Raw genomic sequence first — 20,587 nt, 5'->3', positions numbered from 1 at the left:
TGTTCTCTGTTCTAAACTTACTGCTGTGTGATAAAGTCATAACTGTGAACTCATCACTTGAAGCCAGCATTGCTGAGGTTGGGTTTGCACTCACCATGGTGACTTCATAACACTTTGCCGTTTTCACTGCTTTGGCCCAGGGTGGAGGGAGCCCTCCAGCGCTTCTGCACGATGCAGGTGCCAGCACCGGTCTGAAGTCATTTGTGACAGTGCCATTGTAACTTCTCAGTGACTAAGCAAGTGCTTGAAAGGCTTCCTGAGCTCTTGTGGAACGGCGGTGCTCAATGGTGTAGCATGGTCTTCCACGGAGCGTGAAGGGTGATGGGAAGAGCAAGCTGCAGGGTACTGCCGTGGGCCGCGTGATCAGCAGACAGTCATCACTAGGGAGAAGTGCAGCGTGTGAACTGAGTGGGCCTTCATGCAGCTTCAGTAAATGTCTAAGTTCTGCTTTACAGTTGTGCCTATGTCACCATCTCACTTGAATACGATGTCTCGCAGGTGCTGACCTTAAGGAAAGAGCCAAAATGCATTCCAGTGAAGTCGGCCCCTTTGTCTCCAAAATACGAGCGGTGATCAATGACATTGGTAAGCTCAGCCATGTTCTCCTCCACAGGCCTAGGATGGACTTTATGTCCCAGTGGTCTTCATGTGGTCACGTACATAGATGCTCAGGAGCTGCAGCTGCTTGAGCCCTTAATGTGTGTCATCTGGAGACATATGTGAGGCATTTCAGGAAAGACGGCTCAGTTGGTGAAGTGCCACCCAAGAATGAGGACCCAGGTTTAAACCCTGGCACACAAGTAGAAAGCTGGGTTCAGCAGTGCATGCTGTGATCCCAGCACCGGGGAGGCGGGGCCAGCCAGCCTAGCCTAGCTGGCAAGCTCCAGGCTCAGTCAAAGACTGACTCAGAGCAGTGTGGACAGTGAGTGAGGAAGGCACCTTGCCATATGCACACACGAATGCCTGCACAGATGTATGTGCAGCTGGACACACATGTGCAGATTTTTTTCTTTTCTCTCCTCTCAACATTTTTCATTAGTAGATTATTAATCAGGAGTTAGGCAAGGTGGCGTAGGCCTATAATGTCAACATTTAGAGGCTGGATGAGGCAGGAGGATAGGACTACAGGAGAGGCCAGCCTACCAAAGCTGTATCTCCGAAAACAAAATAATAGAAGAAACTAACCAAAAGAAGGCAGGCAGTGTGCCAGTGTGGCGTCAGATGAAGAACATTGTTAGAGTTATTGTTCCTAAAACTGCTGTCTCAATGTAAAAATGATTCACACGGGCAAATCTGACAGTATTAGCGAAATTAACAGGTTGCTGATATTTCCCTCACTTTGCTGTGAATCCAAAAAGACAAAAACTGATAAATAATTTTTAAAAATAGGGATCTGAACAACCTGACTAATTTAATAGACTCACCCCTAAGCCCTAGAATATGTATTATTCTTACAGAACATTTATAAAAATGCCAGAATCTAAAGTTGGCAAAATTTTCAGAAAATTAATACACAGACATGTTGTTCTTGGTTCATGGTACAGGTAAGTTAAAAACAAAATACGTAGAGACTTAAGAATCATGTGTTTGTAAATTGAGGAGGAAATGTGGACTGAGTCCAGGGAGAAGCTGTGAGGGTAACCCTGAGACCGAATCTTCCATTACTGTGTGTCCACAGTCATGAGGTTTGGTGTAAAACATGGAGAACATTCTCAACCTTAAGTTCACATCTGCAAGAGAAATCCCCTGATGATAAATAGCCAGGCACTACTAGCAAAGGCTAAAAAGCCAAGGAAGTTTCAGGAAAGAGTAATAAAAGGACTGGAAGTTAGTGACACACAAGACAAAGAGTGACAGGCGAGGCCAAGTCACTCCTCAGGGTATGGAATGTAAGAATCATTTCCATTGGAAAAAGCTAAATTTAATTCATGACATTAGGCAATTAAAATAAAATCATATTCACCTCAGTACAGTGAGAGAAGCATTTGAGGAATGTCAGCTTGTATTCATGGAAAAGCTGGGTACGTGGGAGTAGAAGACTTCTCCAGCTTCGCTCAGTACCTGTTATTTCATGGTTGAGTGTTCAAAACTCTCTCCTGAGCTCAGAAGCAAGCCAGGGGAGACCTGTGGCTGCCTCTGTCAGCATCTTTCCAAAGTCCTGCACTCTGGAGAAAGAAGGGAAACAGACACAACAACAACAACAAGACTGAAAAAGAGCAAAGTGAAACACTGGAGTTATTAAAGACGAAGTTATTAAAAAGTAGAACATTGTGGTATGATGGCAGGGCATGAGGCTTGTGTTACCGGTGATCAGCAACAGGCAAAAGCTGTCACAGAAAGATGCCTTTGGCTGTAGAAGCAACGGTGGCTCTCGGGGCACATAAACCTGCAGCGATGAGCTGTCTTGGCAGATAGGGGAGGCTTTGTCCTCTTCCCACAGGATTCAGCTGCCAAAAGGTGATTCTTTTAAATGCGGCAGAGTCAGACATACTCACACTTCAGTTCTCAGCTTTGATCTCTGAGACGGACTTACAGGGTCAGGGCCAGAGTCTCCAGACGGAAAGGACAGGAAGCTGTGCTGTAGCGACACTGCTGGCTTTAGTTAGTGGGGCACAAGCTAATGTGCCTGCTGCCTGCATTGGGCACACAGATCACCACGCCTGTCCAGTGGGGCAGTTCACACAATTAATGGCACAATTAATATGCCCAGAGAAGAAACTAAAATTCAAGATACGGTGAGTGAGTTTCTTAAGAAAAGGAAAGAAAAGATGATAAAGTCTGTCAGCATTAAATTAGGAATACCAGTTTATTAGAATATACTGGGAGAAGCACTTGGAACAGTTAGGGGTCAACTGGCCCTGTCAATACCTGTCAGGGGAGGAGGAATCCGTTTCCTGTGGTGGAAGGTCACTGGGTGGACCAGCCACACTCCAGGGCCAGCCCGGGAATAACCGGCCAACACCGAGCCCACTCCTTGGTTGGTCTGTCTGTCTATTTGTTATTTTTATGGGAACGTCTTGTTTCGTTTTGCAATTTTTTTTGTCTTACTGTTTTATTGTCTTACTGTTTTTAAGGAGGGAGTAAGAGAGAGAGTATGAGCATGAAATCGGGTAGGGCAGGAGATGGGGAGGATCAAGGAGTTGAGGGACAGGAAAACAAACTCGAAATATACTGCGTAAAAAGAGACTTTGAATAAAAATGTCCCTTACCCTCTAGAGCAGTGCTCCGCAACTTTTCTAATGTTGTGACCCTTTAATACAGTTCCTCATAAAATTACCTTTGTTGCTACTTCTAACTGTAATTTTGCTATTGTTATGAATCATGATGTAAATACCAGTGTTTTGTGATGGGCTTACGTGATCTCCGTGCAAGGGTTGTTTGGCCCACCAAAGGGGGTCACAGCCCACAAGTTGAGAATCGCTCTTTAGGGTTTACTGCCTGGTTTCAGCCTCGTTAGTGGTCACAGACTTGCACATTGTCTGCATATCAGTGGGAGGTTGTCCTCTGACCTCCACACATACACCCTCCTTGAATGCATGTGCAGGCACACACACACTAAACAAGTAAGTAACTGTAGGTAAAAACCCATCGTGTAGATAAGCTGTCAGAGGCTGGAAAGCTTCCTGCACAGATACTTGTGTGGAGTGTAGCTCTGACTTCCCCTGATTTAGTTACAGACTCTGCTGTCAGGGTCACAATCTCTGCCGTGACATCATAAGGCACGGGCAATGTGGTGAGTCTAAAGTGCTGTTTGTCATTTATCCACTTAACCACTATGTTCATTTTAACCACACACAGCGCTAAACTCAGAACACAGGTCCAGCCTGCGGGAGCCCTGCCTCCAGCCCGGCACCCGCCGAGTAGCTTCATTTTTTGTCACCAGTCAGAACTCAGCCATTGTAGGTGGCTGACTTTGTCCCACTTTCTTCAGAACCTCTGCTGGTTAGCGCCTCAGTGGCTCTGCCAGGCAGGCCAAGGCCGAGGCCGAGCGCTCCTGTGAGTCTGTGCTCTTTGCCACAGGGTAACTTGGCTTTAGTTTTATCAACATTGTGCTACTCGAGAGCTACTCGAGTAAGAATAGCCTTGAGTCTGCGGACTGTTAGCCTATATGCTCACAGTGTCTTCCGCCTGTGACTGAGGGCATCATGGGAAGGAAGAGCAAGCTTTCAAGAGTTACATAGCTTCTTTGTGAATTGTTAGCACCCCTGTCCTGTTTAGTCTGCTGGCTGCTGTACACACCGTGACTCTGTTATGAGCACTCTGCTTTTTGATTTTGTCTGTCTGTATATCCGTCTATCTATTTTTTAAGACACAGTTTCTCAGTGTATCCCTGGCTGTCCTGGAACTCTCTCTGTAGACAGGCTGGTCTTGAACTCAGAAAACTGCCTTCCTCCCAAGTACTGGGATTAAAGGTGCACCACCTCCTGGCCATTCTGCTTTTTAAGCCCAAGCCACGGGTTTAACTGGCAGCTTCTGCTATTCCAGAGCGCCACTCTAGAATTTGTCAAGACCAAAAAAGGAATTCACTTCCATTTTCATCGGGTTTTTGATATTTTTAATTCCAAAAGGAGCACCCGATGCTGTGTTTATTGCAGGCTTTGATAGCTTCTCAGCAGCGGCCCTTCTTTCCTGTGTGAGTGTGGTCAATGCGGACATGCTGATCTACTGTGCACATCTTGAGCCCTTTCTTTGACTCCTACACAAGACACTATGTGTACATGGGTTCACTTTGCTCATGCTGCCTTGCTAAGGCTTTCCTCAGGGCTTGGCTGTAGGGCCCTGGCTGTGTTATGTCCCCACCCTCACTCTCTCCTCCTGCTCAGGTTTTGCTATGTCCTGTCTGTACTTTCTGATTTGGGTGACTACCTTTTTAAAAGACATATTTTCATTTTAAAAGTGTGTGTGTCTGTCTGTCTGGCTGTGTGTGCATATGTCAGTGTAGGTGCCCTCTGAGTCCAGAAGAGTGTGCTGGGTCCCCTGCAGCTGGAGTTCAAGGCAGTTGTGGGCTAGCTAGTGTGGGTTCTGGGAATTGAGCTGGGGTGCTGTGCAAGAGCAGAATGCGCTCTTAACTGCCGAGGTTCTTCTCTAGCCCTCTGACTTTACTTTTTGGAAAGAATTATGGTTGTCGGAAGTACTTTTCTGGGTTGTCCCACTCTGGGTCCCATATGTGGCAGGACCCCCTGTGCCTGCCTGGTCTTTCATTTCTCCCTGCAAGTGGCATCAGTCTCTATCTGTCTTCTGGCCTATTCTGCTATGAGGTGATTTCTCCTCCATGTTTCCTGGCTAAACATCAATTTAATCTCTTACCTTTATGAATCGATACAGCCCGGAAGCCAGGATGGGTCCTGTATCTGCATGTGGAGGGAGAGCCGGCCCTCAGGAGGTGTCTGTTACAGAATGTTTCCTCTACAAGGAGCTTTTCCCTTTCCACCAGAGCCTTCCAGAGCTGCCCCACTTTATCTGAATTTTAACCTAGTGTTAGCATTTAGTTGTCATAGGGGTTTGCCTGTTTGTAGGGCTAAGCTGGCTGGTACTTCCAGTCTTGGATCTGGCATCTCCCACTTGAGGGTGGTGGCACTCCCCCTGGCATGCCTGCTGGCACCCAGCAGCACCCTGTGTGGCAGTCCTGGGCCAGCCTCCAGCAGTGCCCCGCTGCCAGCCTCTAGCAGAGCCAACCCAGCCTGCCAGCTTTGCTCAGGAACCGTTTTGTTCTCTTCTGTTCTTATGTTTTCTTCAGAAATTTAAGGAAAGGGAGAAAGCACCTTAAGTCAAAAGCACAGTTTTATCTGGATATTTGTGATTACCTGGAATTTATTGTGATTTTCTCAATAGGGATTTTATTTCTGTTCTTGATTTTGGTATTCAGACTTTTAAAATTTATTTTTTTATTAATTACAGTTTATTCACTTTGTATCCCAGCTGTAGCCTCTTCCCAATCCCACCTTCCCTCTCTCTTCTCTTCCCATGCCCCTCCCCAAGTCCACTGATAGGAGAGTACCTCCTCCTCTTCCATCTGACCTAGCCTATCAGGTCTCAATCAGGACTGGCTGCATTGCCTTCCTCCGTGGCCTGGTTAGGCTGCTCCCCCATCAAGGGGAGGTGATCAAAGAGCCAGCCACTGTGTTCATGTCAGAGACAGCCCCTGTTCCCCTTACTAGGGAACCCACTTGGACACTGAACTGCTATGGGCTACATCTGTGCATAGGTTCTAGGTTATCTCCATGAATGGTCCTTGGTTGGTGTATCAGTCTCAGGAAAGACCTCTGTGTCCAGATTTCTTGGCTCTGTTGGTCACCTTGTGGAGCTCCTGTCCCCTCCAGATCTTTCTATTTCCCCCTTTTTCATAAGATTCCCTGCTCTCTGCCCAAAGTCTCCTACTTTATATGGACCTTCCTGTTAACATAACAGCTTTCCTGTTTAGTATAGTGATACTAGGCTTTTAATTGTTTAAAATTACATTTTATTATTCATTTGTGTGTTGGTCAGTTCTCTGCTTCCATCATGTGGGTCCCAGGAGTGGAGCTTTGATGGTCAGCTCTGGCTGCAAGTGCCTTTACCCACTGAGTCATCTTGCTGACTTCAGAATACTAGGCCCAAAGCAGAACCAAGTTTAAAAGTCTTCTCCTTACAATCATGTTGTTTGCTTTCCTGGAGGCTTTCAATTAGCCTCAGAGGAGCCAGGCCACCTCTGTCCTGCGCTGACTCCAGCCTCATTGGGTCTGGGTGTGCTGTGGCCTCTGAGGTACACCAGAGGCCTACCATGCTTTCTCCTCTCAAAATAGCACAACTCTTTAATTACTGCTTTAATTATAGTTTTAGGAGCATTTCAAAGGATTATTATCTTCCTTGTCATACCTGGCTCACTTCCTAGAATGAAACTCAAAATAGTATCTGATCCCATTGTTGCGTAACACACTGAGTCAGGGTTCTCGCTGTAGCTGTGGCCCTGCTATTTCATTTCCTGCCTCAAGTCCTTTGTAGGCATGAGCAGCTGCCCCCTGGGTGTTCCCGTAGGCCTCTACGGATAGTCTGCCTTTCCAAGGGTGTATAGCTTTACAACTTTTAGTATTGTAAAATACTGACTAGATTAAACTGTCCTAATTAAATAATTTTGTAGTAGGAAACACTTCATAGCCAGCCTTCTTCCACGCCAGTTTACGTGACTGTTTGAAAGTTCCAGGACTGATGTGGGCACAATTAACTCTTCTCCTTGGCCTTTTTGGATTCCAATTTGTTGCCATTCTGTGTTCTGTACTTTTTAAAAGTTGCAATGCTAAATTTGTATTCTCTTTGGAAGATTTAATTTCTGAAAATTTAAATGTCAGATTTAAAGATACTTTTTATTAATTCCACAGTGTATAATTGCTTTTTCTGTAACAGGAAAGTGTTAATACTTGTACCATCTGAGTCGGATTCTGAGGCCAACGTCTGCTCTTTCGCCTCCCAGCGAACTCCTGGCCAGACAGTCATTGTGTCTTGCTAATACAATCAACCTGTTTCTTCCACTGTTTCTTATGTTGTGTGCTTGGGGCTATCCTCGCTGACTGACACGTTCTTCATTTTTCAGTTCTTGTGTATGAAGGTCTGGCTGTGCAGACAGGGTACCTTAGCCTTGAGATCAGGACCTGCACCACATCTCCTGAACTCCAGCTACAGGGAGCTTAGACACAGGCAACTGCCCTTTTGTGGACACGTGCACACGCACACACAAATTTTTAAAAAAGGCATTTGCTAGTGAAAGGTTTACAAATTATAACAGAACAGATTTCATTGCTACTTTGTGCAAGAAGTGGCTCCTTCCTAGAAATTCTATGAGGAAAAAGAATGTTTTCTGTCGACTGGGAAAGAAAAGTGAGGCTGGCTATTTCATTCCAAATAGTAGGGAGTTGTAAAGGCCTCACTGTCACTCCCAGCCCCCAACACAGGCTCATTTGTTGGCCTCTTGTAATGTCTCCATGGCTCTTGAAGGTCACCAAGGCTCACTCATTCCTGTGTGCCAAACCCAACACACTTGCTCTCAGTCTGAAAGGCTGTTGCATAGACCATGCTTCCTCTCTGCAGCCTGAGAGCTGAGCGAGAGGAGGCTTGCCCTTGAAGGATGGGACAGATTCAAACATTGCTGCCTGGTACACATGGAAATGTCAGACAGTCACTGTCTCCAGCAAGGAAAAGGTTAATAGTACCGTGTATGCAGCAAATTTTATCTGAAAAACACGAAAGAGTAATGACAAAGACAGGTTACACTGAGCAGCCCCGGAGCTCACCTACAGCTCTTGCAAGGGAAATAGGTGGTTGTGAGCCACCTGATCAGGGTGCTGGGAGTCCAGCCCAGGTCCTCAGGAAGAGCAGTCTGTGCGCTTAGCTGCTAAGCAATTTCTCAGGCACCATATAGTCAAGTCTGTCTCCATTCTCGTCCTTCCAACTCCTCCCCCTCCCCCTCCCTTTTCCTCTCAACTTCATGTGTGCTCCCCCAACCCCAGTGTGACCCAGATGCACATGGGTAGGATCACCTACTGGACCAGGCCCTTCCATGGCTGTGTCCCTGAGGAAAGCTGGTCCCTCTCCTCTCCCCCAGCAGCCGTCAGTTGCTAGAGGTAGGACTTGACACGCTCCTCCCCTGTGTGTGCAGTGGCCTTGTGTCCAGCAAATGTTTTACTGAAGACATCTACAACCTCTGGCTTCTACTGTCTTTCTGCCATTTCTTCCACAATGACTCCTGAGGTTTGGGGTTATGGTAGAGATGTTTTGTTTTCAGTCTTATTCTCTACACATTGAGCAGTTGTGGATCTTGTCTGTTAATCTTCATCCTCTGCAGAAGGAAGCTCTTCTGATGAAGGCTAAGAGGTGGACTGATCTTTGGCTCTAACGAACATGTGGCCCTTTAGGAGAATGACAGGATTAGCGTCTCCTGTGTGGCCTGTGACCCAGCCAGCCATAGGTTTGGGGCCGCGTTAGCAGCACGTGGCGTGCATTCTTGCTGTGGAGTGGGCGTCATCCACTCAGAGAGCAGTTGCTCACTGCAGTAACACTCATGCTCCTGTAGCCCAGTGGGCACCGTGCTGGGGCAGTGGTTGGAGCTCACAGGAGTCAGTCCTGGACAGGGATGTGGAGATGTGTGTCTAGACTGAAGTCCCCACAGAAGTCAGTACACTGGGGAAAGGCTACGAGTATGGGTTTCAAGAGAAGGGGGATAGAAAGCAGGTAGAAGAAAGGGAGACGGGAACAATGGAACTGGAAGAGTTAAATGGGCAAGGGGTGAGGAGGAGTAGGGAGGGATAACACAAGGACCTTTGAAAATGCCATATGGAAGCTTGCTACTGTACAAAGTTCCAGAAATACTCTTGCAGGTTATTCGAATGCGGCCCCTTCCCACAGCCACTTCTGGTAGGATCCCAGAGCCAGAGAGAATTGTGGATAGAACCTTTGTACCAGCCCCCCTTGGTGGCGGCACCTTGTCTGTGCCTGCTGTGGCCATTTGCACTGTGTGTTTCTTTGAGCAGATGTCAAGTCTTGAGATTGCATTCTGAGCACCATGATCATAAAGGATCAGGAGTTCTAAAATCCTGCATAAATTACGCCAATTTGAACTTGTGTGAACTAAACGCCTTAAAAAAGACTTTAGGCTCTCAGATTATGAAGTTACAGAATTCAATAAAATAATCTGGAAGGTAATTGAGGAGTGTGGGAGGTTCAGAGGTGTTCCCCATTCATAGGTGAACTGCCTGTAATTGTTAGATAAAGGTTTTGAAGAATGTTGGAAATGCTTGTGTTTTATTGAAGATAAAAGAGGCATAAAGACTCCTGTTTAAAAGTGTGCTCTGAACTAAACCATGCAGAGGGGGATCACTTTGAGTGAAGGAGATAAACTTTGTCTGTTTCAGCTAACCTCCCTGTGCCCACGATTGCAGCCATAGATGGACTTGCCCTCGGTGGGGGTCTTGAGCTGGCTTTAGCATGCGACATCCGAGTAGCAGGTGAGAATTAATCTTGTTAACATAATCTTAAAAAGGAGCTTGGGTTAAAGGATTACAAAATGATGTTATTTGTATAGGAAGCAATGAATTTGGGAGATTCACATGTTTGTTGAAAGCCTGACTTGGAAAGACATTCAGTTTTTTTCTCATGTAGAATTTAGACAAAAACAAAAGGACGTGAAACGATTTTGGAGTGAGGAATGGAGGTGTAGGAGATGAAGAGCGGTGAGGGAGGGGCAAACGTGATCGGAGCACAGTGGACACTGTGTGAGTCTTGTAATGAACCCTGTTATCTTGTGGATTAACATGCTAATGAAGAAGACGGGGCCTGGGAGGGTGGGCCTGGGTTTGACCTGGTGTACACACAGGTGGTGGAGGTGAGGGTACATACTGCTCACATCCAAATATTTTTGCTCTGCTTCCTGTTGAGTAGAACGTTAAAAACATTTCCCGCAGAGCCTGATATTTGCGGTTTCACTTAGGAAAGCTATCTTTTTTGAGCCTAGCCTTTGAAATTCCAATGTAGGAAAGCTCCTTGTCATTCCTTGCTCAGCCTCAGTGGGAAGAGACACCTGAATTTGAGTCAGACCTGTGACTTGGGGCCTGAGGGCTGCCCTTTTTAGACTATTTTCTTCTGTTTAAAGGAGGGCTGGTGACAGTAGCCGTGACCACGAGTCATTTAGTAAACATATTTGATCCGGCACTCAGCAGCTTTGTTCCAGTAGTGGCAACTTCATTTCCTTGTCAGGTGTTGGGGGAATTGTGAAAAGAGCTGGGTGCTGCTGAGGGCTGGTGGCCCTTTTCATGCTTTACTCTCTGTCCTGCATGGAAGCCCTGAGAGAGCCTCGGGGGGAATCAGGAGCAGAGGAGGGAGAGCAGGGAGGAAGTGAGGGAGCTGGGATCCCAGGCTGTGGCACTGCAGCCTGGCTCTGTCCTAGCACGTGTGTACGCTCTGCCCTGTGTTCTGCTCTCTGTCTTCCAAGTGTCAGCACAATGCCCTCTGGCTCAGCTCTGAGGAGCCGGTGGAGGGGATTGCAGAGGGTCATCACAGCTCCGCCCTCCCTCATGTTGTCACTGCTGTTGTGGCTGCAAGTGGAGTTTGCTGCTCAGTGACTTCAGGTGGCCGAGTCTTGGGGCCTGAGGTTGCTGTGTTGTGCTTTCCCCTTTTCCCGTGTCATTTCTTTCTTTCCTGTACTGGGCTCAGGTGAGTTTTCAGTTGAGAAGCCAAGGCGCGTGCAGCCCATTCAGAGAAGCAGTGGACTGTGGGAGAAGGCTGTGGGAAATAGCCCAAGGGACAGTCAGGCTGTGGGGCCCTCTCAGAAGGTAACTGGACACTTGGCCTTGAGCGGTTGCCTTATCTGATAGCAGATTGAGTTGTTTTGTCTGGGAACTGTTGGAATGTGTATCTGTCAGGCAAAGTCTCCTTTGATCCTGAATCATTAATGGGATTCAGGCCTTCATGAGGTGGCAACATCAGAGCCAAAGATGGAATTACCACTCTGGTCTTTGACCACTGGGACCTAGCTCACTGCCAAGCAGTTTTGAACAGAAAATGTTCAAATGGGGTAGTGTCAGGGAGTGGGTGGGTAGAAGGTTGTTTTGAATGATTATGAGTTTTCACAACAACAACAAGAAAACCTGAAGTATTTCTTAAAAGTTGTGGCATCAATTTAATTAGTGAGCAATGTTTTTAGAGAATCTTAGCTTACTTTTTCAAGTTAACCTATTGCAAAGTAATGGCATGTCTGCCAGTTAATTCTCTTTATTTCTTTTTAGCTTCCTCTGCAAAGATGGGACTGGTTGAAACAAAGCTGGCAATTATTCCTGGTGGAGGTATGAATCGCTCACTCCTGTCCCTCTGTGTCCTTGATTTGTCCGCAGATGTGGGTGCAGGGCTCAGCCCTGTCTGTGGTAGAGGCAGCATTTGGGTAAAAAGGCTGTGCTGCTGTGCATCCAGAGCATTCCTGCTCGTCTCTGTTTGGCCTGTGGGGACTGGCCTGTACTTGCTTTCTACGTCATGATTTAGACTGTGTTGCTGCTTGCATGGTCTCCTTACAGAATTACAGCTGATTTGAAACTTAATTGTGTGCATTTGAACACATGCCCTCATCCCAGAGTGTCATGTATACAGCCAGACCCCAAGTGTCACTCAAGAAGACGGGTGCTTCTGCTGCTGCTCAGCTTTGGCCACTGTGACAAAGCACCAGAGGCAAACAGTGTGTAGGGAGGAAAGGTTGGTCTGGGCCCACAGTTTCAGAGGGTCCAGTTCACTTCCGATGTTTGCTGGTTGGGCCTGTGTTTGAGCATCATTGTCTGGAAAGCGAGTACAGCAAAGTCATCTCATGGTGACTGAGAGAGAAAGGGAATGGTGGAGAGGGAGAGACAGAGAAGGGGCCTGGGTCCACTCAGTCCCACTGGCCTCTCCTGTTTCTAGGTAGCCTCTTCTGCCACTTCCTTGTTAGTGACTTTCTGGGGTTCAAGCTTCTGTGGGTGTTTTGGGACATTCTGGGTTTAAACTACCCTAGAGTTGGGCTCCTCACCTGCATTCGCACAGCAGGACAACAGTGGTGTCCACTATAGAAAAGTGTGTCTCTTCTCAGGGGGCTGGGCTGGGGTAGGGGGGGCCTTTGCCAGTGTTGATAATAAAATGCAGTGTCTGTCCCCCCAAATCTGAATATTTTGCTGTTGTGATTCAGAGAAGTTTTAGACATGCCCATCCCATTTTGCGATGTCATTCTTTGAGACAAATGCTCTGTTAGGATTAGTACCTCTTGTTAATTTTCACATACAAGGACAACTCATTAGCTGATGAATGGAGTGGTAGCATTCAGTGTCTATGTTAGTAGGTCCCCTGCCTGCCTAAGCCTACTTGAAGAGTCTCCGTCTGAGCAGAGCAGGGATGGGGTAGCTGAAGCCCATCTGGAGCAGTGCACGGGAGAGCCAAGTGTCCCTTTACCCTCCCTGAGAGCAGGGACCCTGCAGCCAGCGTGCCTGCCTACACATGCCTATGTGGCCATGAGTGCCTTCTTCACAGTGAACAAGGAAGATACCAGGAAAAGGACTCAAGAGACTGGGTCTATCTGTAGATAATACACGAAATAAAACTGAATTAAGAAAGTGTGAGTTGATCTGTTTCAGACTTGTCTCTTCACTGTGTGGGGACAAGCCCAGGTCCTCAAGCATGCTTGCAAGAGCTCGAGACCTAGCTGCAGCCAGCCTTTGGCTTCTTTTGAGTAAGGATAGACTGGTAATTCTGGAAGGCTCCTGTCTGACTACGTACTCCCCCGCAAGTGTGTCAGCCTGGAACCTGAAATTCGGCCTCCTTAGGAAAAGGGGTCATAATGCATGGAAATAAAGGGTATTGAGAGGAAATCATTGTAGGCTGTCTGACTGAGCTCTGAATCCAGTGACACAGTCCTCCGGAGAAGGGACTCAGCCAAGCAGAAGTCACGTGACGATAGGGGCATCAGTGCATCTGTGAGCCGAGAGCTGCAGGTGCCTGAAGCTGAGTGCAGGGCAAGGTGGATTCTCCCCTGGCCCTGAGCAGCTGGCCTTACTGCGGGATCAGAAGTTCTCCCTCTCTTTCCCTCCTCCCCTTCCCCCTCCCTTCGCCCTCCCTTCTCCCCTTTTCTTGTCAAGGGTCTTACTGTGTGTCTTGACTTAAGTCTTGTCTTTCAGTGAACTGTCATTCTGTATCTGTATCCCTGACAAGCCAGCCTCAGCCTCCCAAGTGCCAGGGACAGGTGTGAGCCCCCAATCCCAGCCAAGCTTGGTGCACACTTCATAGTTCTGTTTCAGAATGGTGAGAACACCTTTCAAGTGTGTGGTAGGTTATCACAGCTGGCTTAGGAATCGGCCTGTGGCCTCCTGGGATCGTGTAAGGAACGCATGTGGCGGGGTGGTCGCTGTGAGCATTGCTGTGGTGGGTGATGCCGAGCTGGGTGTTGACTGTGTCCTGAACGCGAAGCACTTTGTAAACACAGTAGGAGGTGGCCTGGTTGGGTGAGAATAACTGCCTGGATTGATGTGGGCAAGACTGGAGATCCAGAGCCGAGGAGATAGTGTAATGGCACCTGTTGCCTCCTCTCCCAGCCCACCTGTACAGAGCTGGAGGCTGAGAATTAGAATCCACTCAGCTACACTAAGTTCTTTTGGGGCCTGTCACGGTGGACCCATTTGTCAGAATCTGCTTTTGTGGATTTGATTGAATTGGGACTATGGTTTTTCATGAGTATAGTTTTCTAACTTTTACTGCATACATTCATAACAAAAATTGGAGCGCACTGATGTCCTCCTCATCTGCTTATGAGTGATGGAGGCCTATTGTGTTTTCTGTAACTGAGTCTGAGGGCTGTATCTCAGTGGCTTCTTGACCTGAAAAGCCTTTAGTTCAGACTCACCCCACAGCATGCTGGTAGGGTGCAGTTTGACATGGAAAGAGGTGTTGTTTCTTCTCCACTCACAAGGTCAGATCTTGCACGTGGCACACGCGCGTTACTGTTTTGGTTCTTAAAATAAGGCACTTTCTGTTTTAAGTCGAAGAATGATTTATTTCAAAGGGAAGTTTATCTTCCTTAAAGGGGTGAAATCGCCCTCTCATTATGTCCTAGCTGTTTCTCCTCTCTCCTTCCTTTCCATGGACAGTGTCATCTGAGAAGACTGATTTTACAGTATTCTGTGGCCCTCGAGGTGAGTCAGCCTGGAAAAGCCCTTGCATGCAGTATGGACTGAACATGATCCGGGATCTCAGTGGAGAGAGCAGCCTCTGGGCGTTGTCCTCTGGCCCCTGGGAGACACCGGCACATACACACTAACACAGAAGATGCGCTTTAAATTCTAAATTAGTGATTTTTGTTGTACTTTAGAGAAGGTTCTGAGATACCAGCTTTTTTTGTGGCCATTTTATGAACTGTAAAAACTACCTGCATTTACTTAGTTCTTAGTGGCTAAAAGGTTCCCCTGGTCTCCACAGAAAATGTGCCCAGCAGGGACGGTCTCCCAGAAGGACCTGCTACAATGGCAGTTTTGTCCGCTTTTCCATTTTTCCAGACAAAAGCTCGAAGAGATGGAAGGGACAGCCATCTGTGTGGGGGTCTGGGAGCATCACTGTGGGAAAAGTAAATGTTCTTATAGGGGAGACACCATCCCTCAGTTCCTGCAGGCTCAGTTCTGTTGACCAGCACTTGGAATTTGTCCCAGGGAAACTGTGCTTCTCATGTGGATTTCCATACCCTTGGCCAGAGTCAGGAGAGTCAGCTTCTGCTCTTGCTGCCGTTTCTTCACACTCGCCCTTTAGTGCAAACTCACTAGGTCACAGGACATGGCTGATCACACAAGCATTTGTTTTGTTGTTGGTTTTTTTTTTTTTTTTCGGGGGGGGGGGGCTGTTTTGTTTTTGAGTTTGAGCTTGAGCCTGAAAAGCATTATGGTTGTTTTATAGGTAAATAAAAAGCTTAACTATCAAATGTTTTTGAGAGACCACAGTCTTCCTAATGAACCACTCCTATCAATGTAATTCAGATTAGAATTCTCAAGTCTATTTTATCATGGTTTAGTTTAGTGTTAAATTACTATTACAAGAATGTAGTTTAATGGAAGGTGCAAAGGAGTATGGGTGCATGCTAAAATAAGTTGATCCCTACAGTGGTCGTGTTGAGTCAGATGCAGTCCAGAGGAAGAATGCACTATCAGGTGCCACACTAGCCCTTCAGGGAGTTGGAAAGCTCATCCCCGGTCCCCTTCGGAGATTGATTCTGTCTTCCTCTTTCCAGCCTTTCAGGGAACACTCAGGAGCGTTGTCCATGCTGTGGAGAAGCGTTGGCAGTCAGCCACGCCGGTGCACCGTCTGCGGGGCTGTGGGTTTACTCTTGTGTTGCCAGCTTCCTCACAAATGCCCTTTCTGGTCCAGGATCCGATGCGGAATTCTCAGTTATGTAGTCACGCAGGCGGTCGTAGGGTCTTTCCTGTGTGTCTTGGTGACCTGGCAGTGCCTGACGATGGGACCTCTCAGTTCAGCGTGCATGATGCTTACTCTTGAGTTGGCTGAGCATGTGCAGCTTCTGCACAGTGACAGTGGCCTCTTCCCATGGTGCTCGCCATTCAGTTATCTGTGATGGTACATTCTTTGTCCTCTAACAGGGCCTTAGTCAGGGTTTCTGTCACTGTGATAAGGACTGTGTTCAACGCAACCTGGGGAGGAAAGGGTTTCACCGTTCAGCTTCTAAGTCTGTCATAGGGAAGTCAGGTAGGGACCTAGAGGCAGGAGCTGAGGCGGAAACCACAGAGGAGTGCTGCTTTCTGGCTTCTCTCCGTAGCTTACGCAGCCTGCTCTCCTATAGCACCCAGGACCGCCTGTCCACGGGCGGTACCATCACTGTGGTCGCTCACAGTGCACCAAGCCCTCCCTCAGCAGTGAAGGAAATGCACTATCAGATTGCCCACAGGCCAAGAGTTTGCGGCTTCGTGGGGTCATCTTCCTTCCACCCTTCTCCACACCTTTTCTACCACCCTTTCAAACCCCTAACCCTCTAGATAGGAGAGGAAAAAGAAGAGGAAGAGGAAGAAGAAGAACGAGGAAGAGGAGGAGGAGAAAAGAGGAGGAGGAGGAGGAAAAGGGGAGGTGCTGTTATTAGACTATTTCTTGCTGATTAGGGGCTTCGAGATTAGGGGCTTCGAGTTCCTTGGGTCACGTTTGGTGTTTGCTGTCAGGATATCTAATTTCTTCTTCTCAGTTCTTTGTGCACTACTACTTAACAAATAGCAACCAACAGCATCCAACCAGCAACTCACACGTCTCTGGATGCTAGCATTTTTTATACCCTCTGAAAAGTGCCTAGAACTTCAAATGTCACACAATTGCAGAAACTAGCTGCAGGGTTTCTCTGCATAGCCCTGGCCATCCTGGAACTTACCGTGTAGACTGGGCTGGCCTCCCAACTCAGAGATACACCTGCCTCTGCCTTGAGTGCTGGAAATAAGATGTGTACCACCACAGCCCAGCAACTCTGTCTTGTATCAAGTTGATGTAAAACTCACTAGCACACTTACCAGCTCTTTCTTTTATGAGATCGTCACTTTATCTTAAAAACTGCACTTACTTTTGGCCTATAATATGGATGTTTTGATGCCTGCATACATGTTGTGTGACTGAGTAAAGCTTATTAAGATTTATATTACCTCACTGCTTCCCTTTCCCTTGGTCCTCTCTCCCCTCTTCCCTCACCCTCCTACTCATGACAACTTTGAAGTCTATTCTGTTGTCAGGGTTCGGTGTATTATTAATAGCTGTTATCACCAGTGCCTACAAAAACTCTCCAGTATCTTGCTGGCCCAGGACTTACAGCATAGCCTGTGCTGGCCTTGAACTCCTCATCTTCCTAGTGCTGGGACTGCAGGGCAGGCTGCCACAGCTGGCTCAACTTCACTGGTTTCACTTAGCATTCCTGCTCGCCTGGGTTTAGGCTCAAAAGCTTTGCTGCAAGTGCTGAAGGTGGTGTCCTGTTGAGTTTGATGCTTCCTCCTGTGACAGTGTGTGGCTAGTCTATCTTTGGAGAGGGTTGTCACCGGTTAAAGTAGGAACTTAGCATTCTCTTTGCAAACTGATGGGTGAGGCTATATTGTAGTGCTCAGGTTCCACAGAGCCAGAAAAAGACATACACACCCGCCCCCAATTCTGTTCTTTCCGCTATCCAGGATGAGTGCTACTTGGCACGTTTTCCAGGAACTCAGTGTTGGGGCACGCCTATGAGGTAGTGACTGACATTTAAATCCTGTAAGTGTGTTTTGTTGCTAACACAGACCCAATTTTGGAAGCTCTGTTTATAGCCTTTGTTGCAATTCCTCTAGAATTTACATCAGAATCTGAGCTTATCTGAGAGTCTCCCCAGCCCTGAGTCATCTTTAGCCTGGGAGGGTGAGCTGGAATTTCATAAATAGCAAGATGTCTGTCAGTGCCAAAGCCAATGGATAAGGTCATTCAGGAAGGAGAGGCCTGCAGCAGCAAAAGACCCAAGAGGCCAAGTAATGCAGGCGTTTCCCAGGATGCAAAAGTGGGCGGACTCGCAGGCCTAGTGCTAATGTGCAGCATGCAGGTGCCTCTCTGAGAGCTGTCAGTTCTGAAATGCCCTCCCGGTGGCTTCTTCAGTTCAGTCTGTGCTGGGGCTGGGGTGTGTGTATGTGTGTGTATGTGTGTGTGTGTGTGTGTGTGTGTGTGTGTGTGTGTGTGTGTGTATGTATGTGTGTGTGTGTGTATGTATGTGTGTGTGTATGTATGTATGGGACGCCTGTTTCCTGACTTCCCGCTATGCTCTAGGCTGTTCTGGAGGAAACCCCTTCTCTGCAGGACTTTCTTGATGCTTTGGAATGCCCCTTCTGAGATCAGGTAGAAGAGTACAAATGCACCCACATGTCTAACTACCAACCTTGCAACCAGAGACAAAGAAATTTAAAACTACCAGTCTTGAGTTTAATGAAAATAGTCTAAGTCCCTTGAGGCTTCCTAAAGAATCAGTTGACATTAATTGACAAGGCCAATATGACCCTCTGGCCCCTCCTCCCCCTCATTTTACTCCTGATCTACTCCCCATGGGCTAGGCATATTTATTCACTTCACTGATAGCTTTTGGGTCCTGCACTGTTGTAGACAATGGCTGTAGTTGTAGTTGTAGAACAGGCTACAAAGTCACCACAGACCTTCCTTTCTAGCTCATGAGCAGAGCAGGAGCCTGGCCCTGTGGTAGAAAAAAGAAGGAACTGGATCTGAGGAGAGTGGGGCTTTGTAACAAGGAAGCAAGAGACCCTCTCCTTATGGGGAGGGCCCCATAGAAGTTAGGCTTAAGGCCTAAAAGATCTGGAGAAGACTAGACAAAGACAGCACCCAGGAACAGGGGCTGAGGTGGGAGAGTGCCTACAGCTCAGCAGGACACTCTAGAGGGTGACTCACCCAGGATTTGTCTTGGCATAGTGACTTCAGTCTTTACCCGAGTCAGAAGGGTCCCACAGCAGGTGAATCAGCAGTTTTATAGGTTTCTTGTCAGTGTCCTGAAAGTAGACAACAGTAGGCCAAGGCTAGAAGCAGGAACCCAGAGCCAGTGGCCTAGTTAAGTGTGGCATGGCCTGGACTTGGTTTTGCTGAGCTAGAGCTGTGGTCAGATTCTGGGTATATTTTAAAGATAAGTCTAGAAAAATCTTCTGGCAGGTTAAGTGGGAACATAATCAAGAGAGATGTGTAGAGAATGGGCCAAGGGTTTTGGAAAGAGAAATTGCTTTCTTCTGAGGTGTGGAACTCCAGCCAAGTATACTGTTTTGGATATTATTGTTTGCTTAAAAATGGTTACTAAATATCTAAGTAATGTCCTAATCAAGTTTCTGGTTGGTTGCACAAATGCCCAGGGTAGGGCACAGTCTGGGCTGGGAATAAAAACCAAACTTGTTCCAACAGTCAGGTAAAGGACTTTATTAGACACAGTGAAATAAAGTAACTAGCTGTGCCTGCAGCTGCCCCGGTGTCAGGCAGGTGATCTGTCAGTGAGCTGATCCCCAGCTGCTGGTCCTGGTTTTCCGATTCTCATGCCTCCGAAAGAGTAAAAGCCACGAAAACTTAGCTCAGAGGGATGTTTTGGTGGGTCCATGACATTTCATCTGAGAAGGGATTGCTCGCTGATTTGGAATAGGGGTATTGGAAATACATTGCTTTCCTTTATAAAGTCGATACAGAGCAGCTCAGCTGTCACATGATTACTGTCTGCCTGTGGGGGCCAGCAGCAGCTGATGCTAACATGCAGCCCACTGGAGGACGAGAAGTCAGCCTGTGCTGCCTAACTGTTGCTCACTGCAGTGTTTCTTTTTTATACAGATCTTTAATAGGTATTTTTTATACAAATCTTTAACAGGTATTTTAACACACAGTTTGTAAGTGTTGGCACAGGCACTGCCGTGAAACCATGACCACGTGGAGGACCACGGCCCAGCACCTCAGTTTTCTCCTGCAGCCACTGGATCGCTCGCTGATCCTGTAGAGTTCTGTCTTAGTGGTGCTGGGGTCAGACCCTGAGTGCTGCGTGAGCACTCTACCAGCTAGTTGTGCCCTCGCCTAGGTCACCTTCCATTGCTACACCACCATGTGGCGTCAGGCGTGTGGCATCTGCTCTGTTTGGCTTCTCTCACTTGTGTAATTATTTTGAGTTCATACATATTGTGAATTTCAGTATGAATTTCCTTTGTGTTGCCAAATGGTGGTGAATCCAGTGCATGCCCACAGTCTGTATGGACAGACATCTGCGTAGTTTTACTTTCGGCTGTTGCGACTAGAGCTGCTGTGAGCAGTTGTCTGCAAGCCTTTGTGTGGTTCAGTGCTGAGGTGGATGCCTGTGACTGCAGCGGTTTGCATAGTCAGTGTGCTGGGCTTTACTGAGCTGCTAGCTGGTTCCAGCAGCATGAGTTCTACCATAGCCAGCTTCTTACAGGTACACAGGCTTGTCATGTCCTGCTGTGGTTGTGCTTTTCCTGCCTGCCTAGTGTTTTCTTTCTTTCTTTCTTTCTTTCTTTCTTTCTTTCTTTCTTTCTTTCTTTCTTTCTTTCTTTCTTTCTTTCTTTCTTTCTTTCTTTCTTTCTTT

The 20,587-nt window shown here is 47.3% G+C and overlaps 1 protein-coding gene across 3 annotated transcripts in view; it reads left to right on the top strand.

Moving 5' to 3' along the window:
• Auh (AU RNA binding methylglutaconyl-CoA hydratase) overlaps positions 1 to 20,587 on the top strand; it is an 87,153-nt gene that overhangs the window by 29,014 nt on the left and 37,552 nt on the right. For 2 of the 3 annotated variants that reach the window (XR_008718754.1, XM_055595233.1), the window contains exons 4-6: positions 499 to 585; positions 9,882 to 9,974; positions 11,751 to 11,807. Coding sequence is in view for 2 of the 3 variants with exons in the window: in XM_055595233.1 (XP_055451208.1) it covers positions 499 to 585; positions 9,882 to 9,974; positions 11,751 to 11,807 (237 nt within the window). In the remaining variant the exon portion in view is untranslated. The remainder of the gene's footprint in view (positions 1 to 498; positions 586 to 9,881; positions 9,975 to 11,750; positions 11,808 to 20,587) is intronic. The other variant, XM_055595234.1, reaches the window with a different exon arrangement.

This window comes from Psammomys obesus, unplaced genomic scaffold (assembly GCF_907164565.1).
Source record: "Psammomys obesus unplaced genomic scaffold, mPsaObe1.curated_primary_1811, whole genome shotgun sequence".
NCBI lineage: Eukaryota > Metazoa > Chordata > Mammalia > Rodentia > Muridae > Psammomys > Psammomys obesus.
The sequence above is the reverse complement of the archived record's forward strand: the minus strand, read 5'-3'. Positions and strand labels throughout refer to the sequence as shown.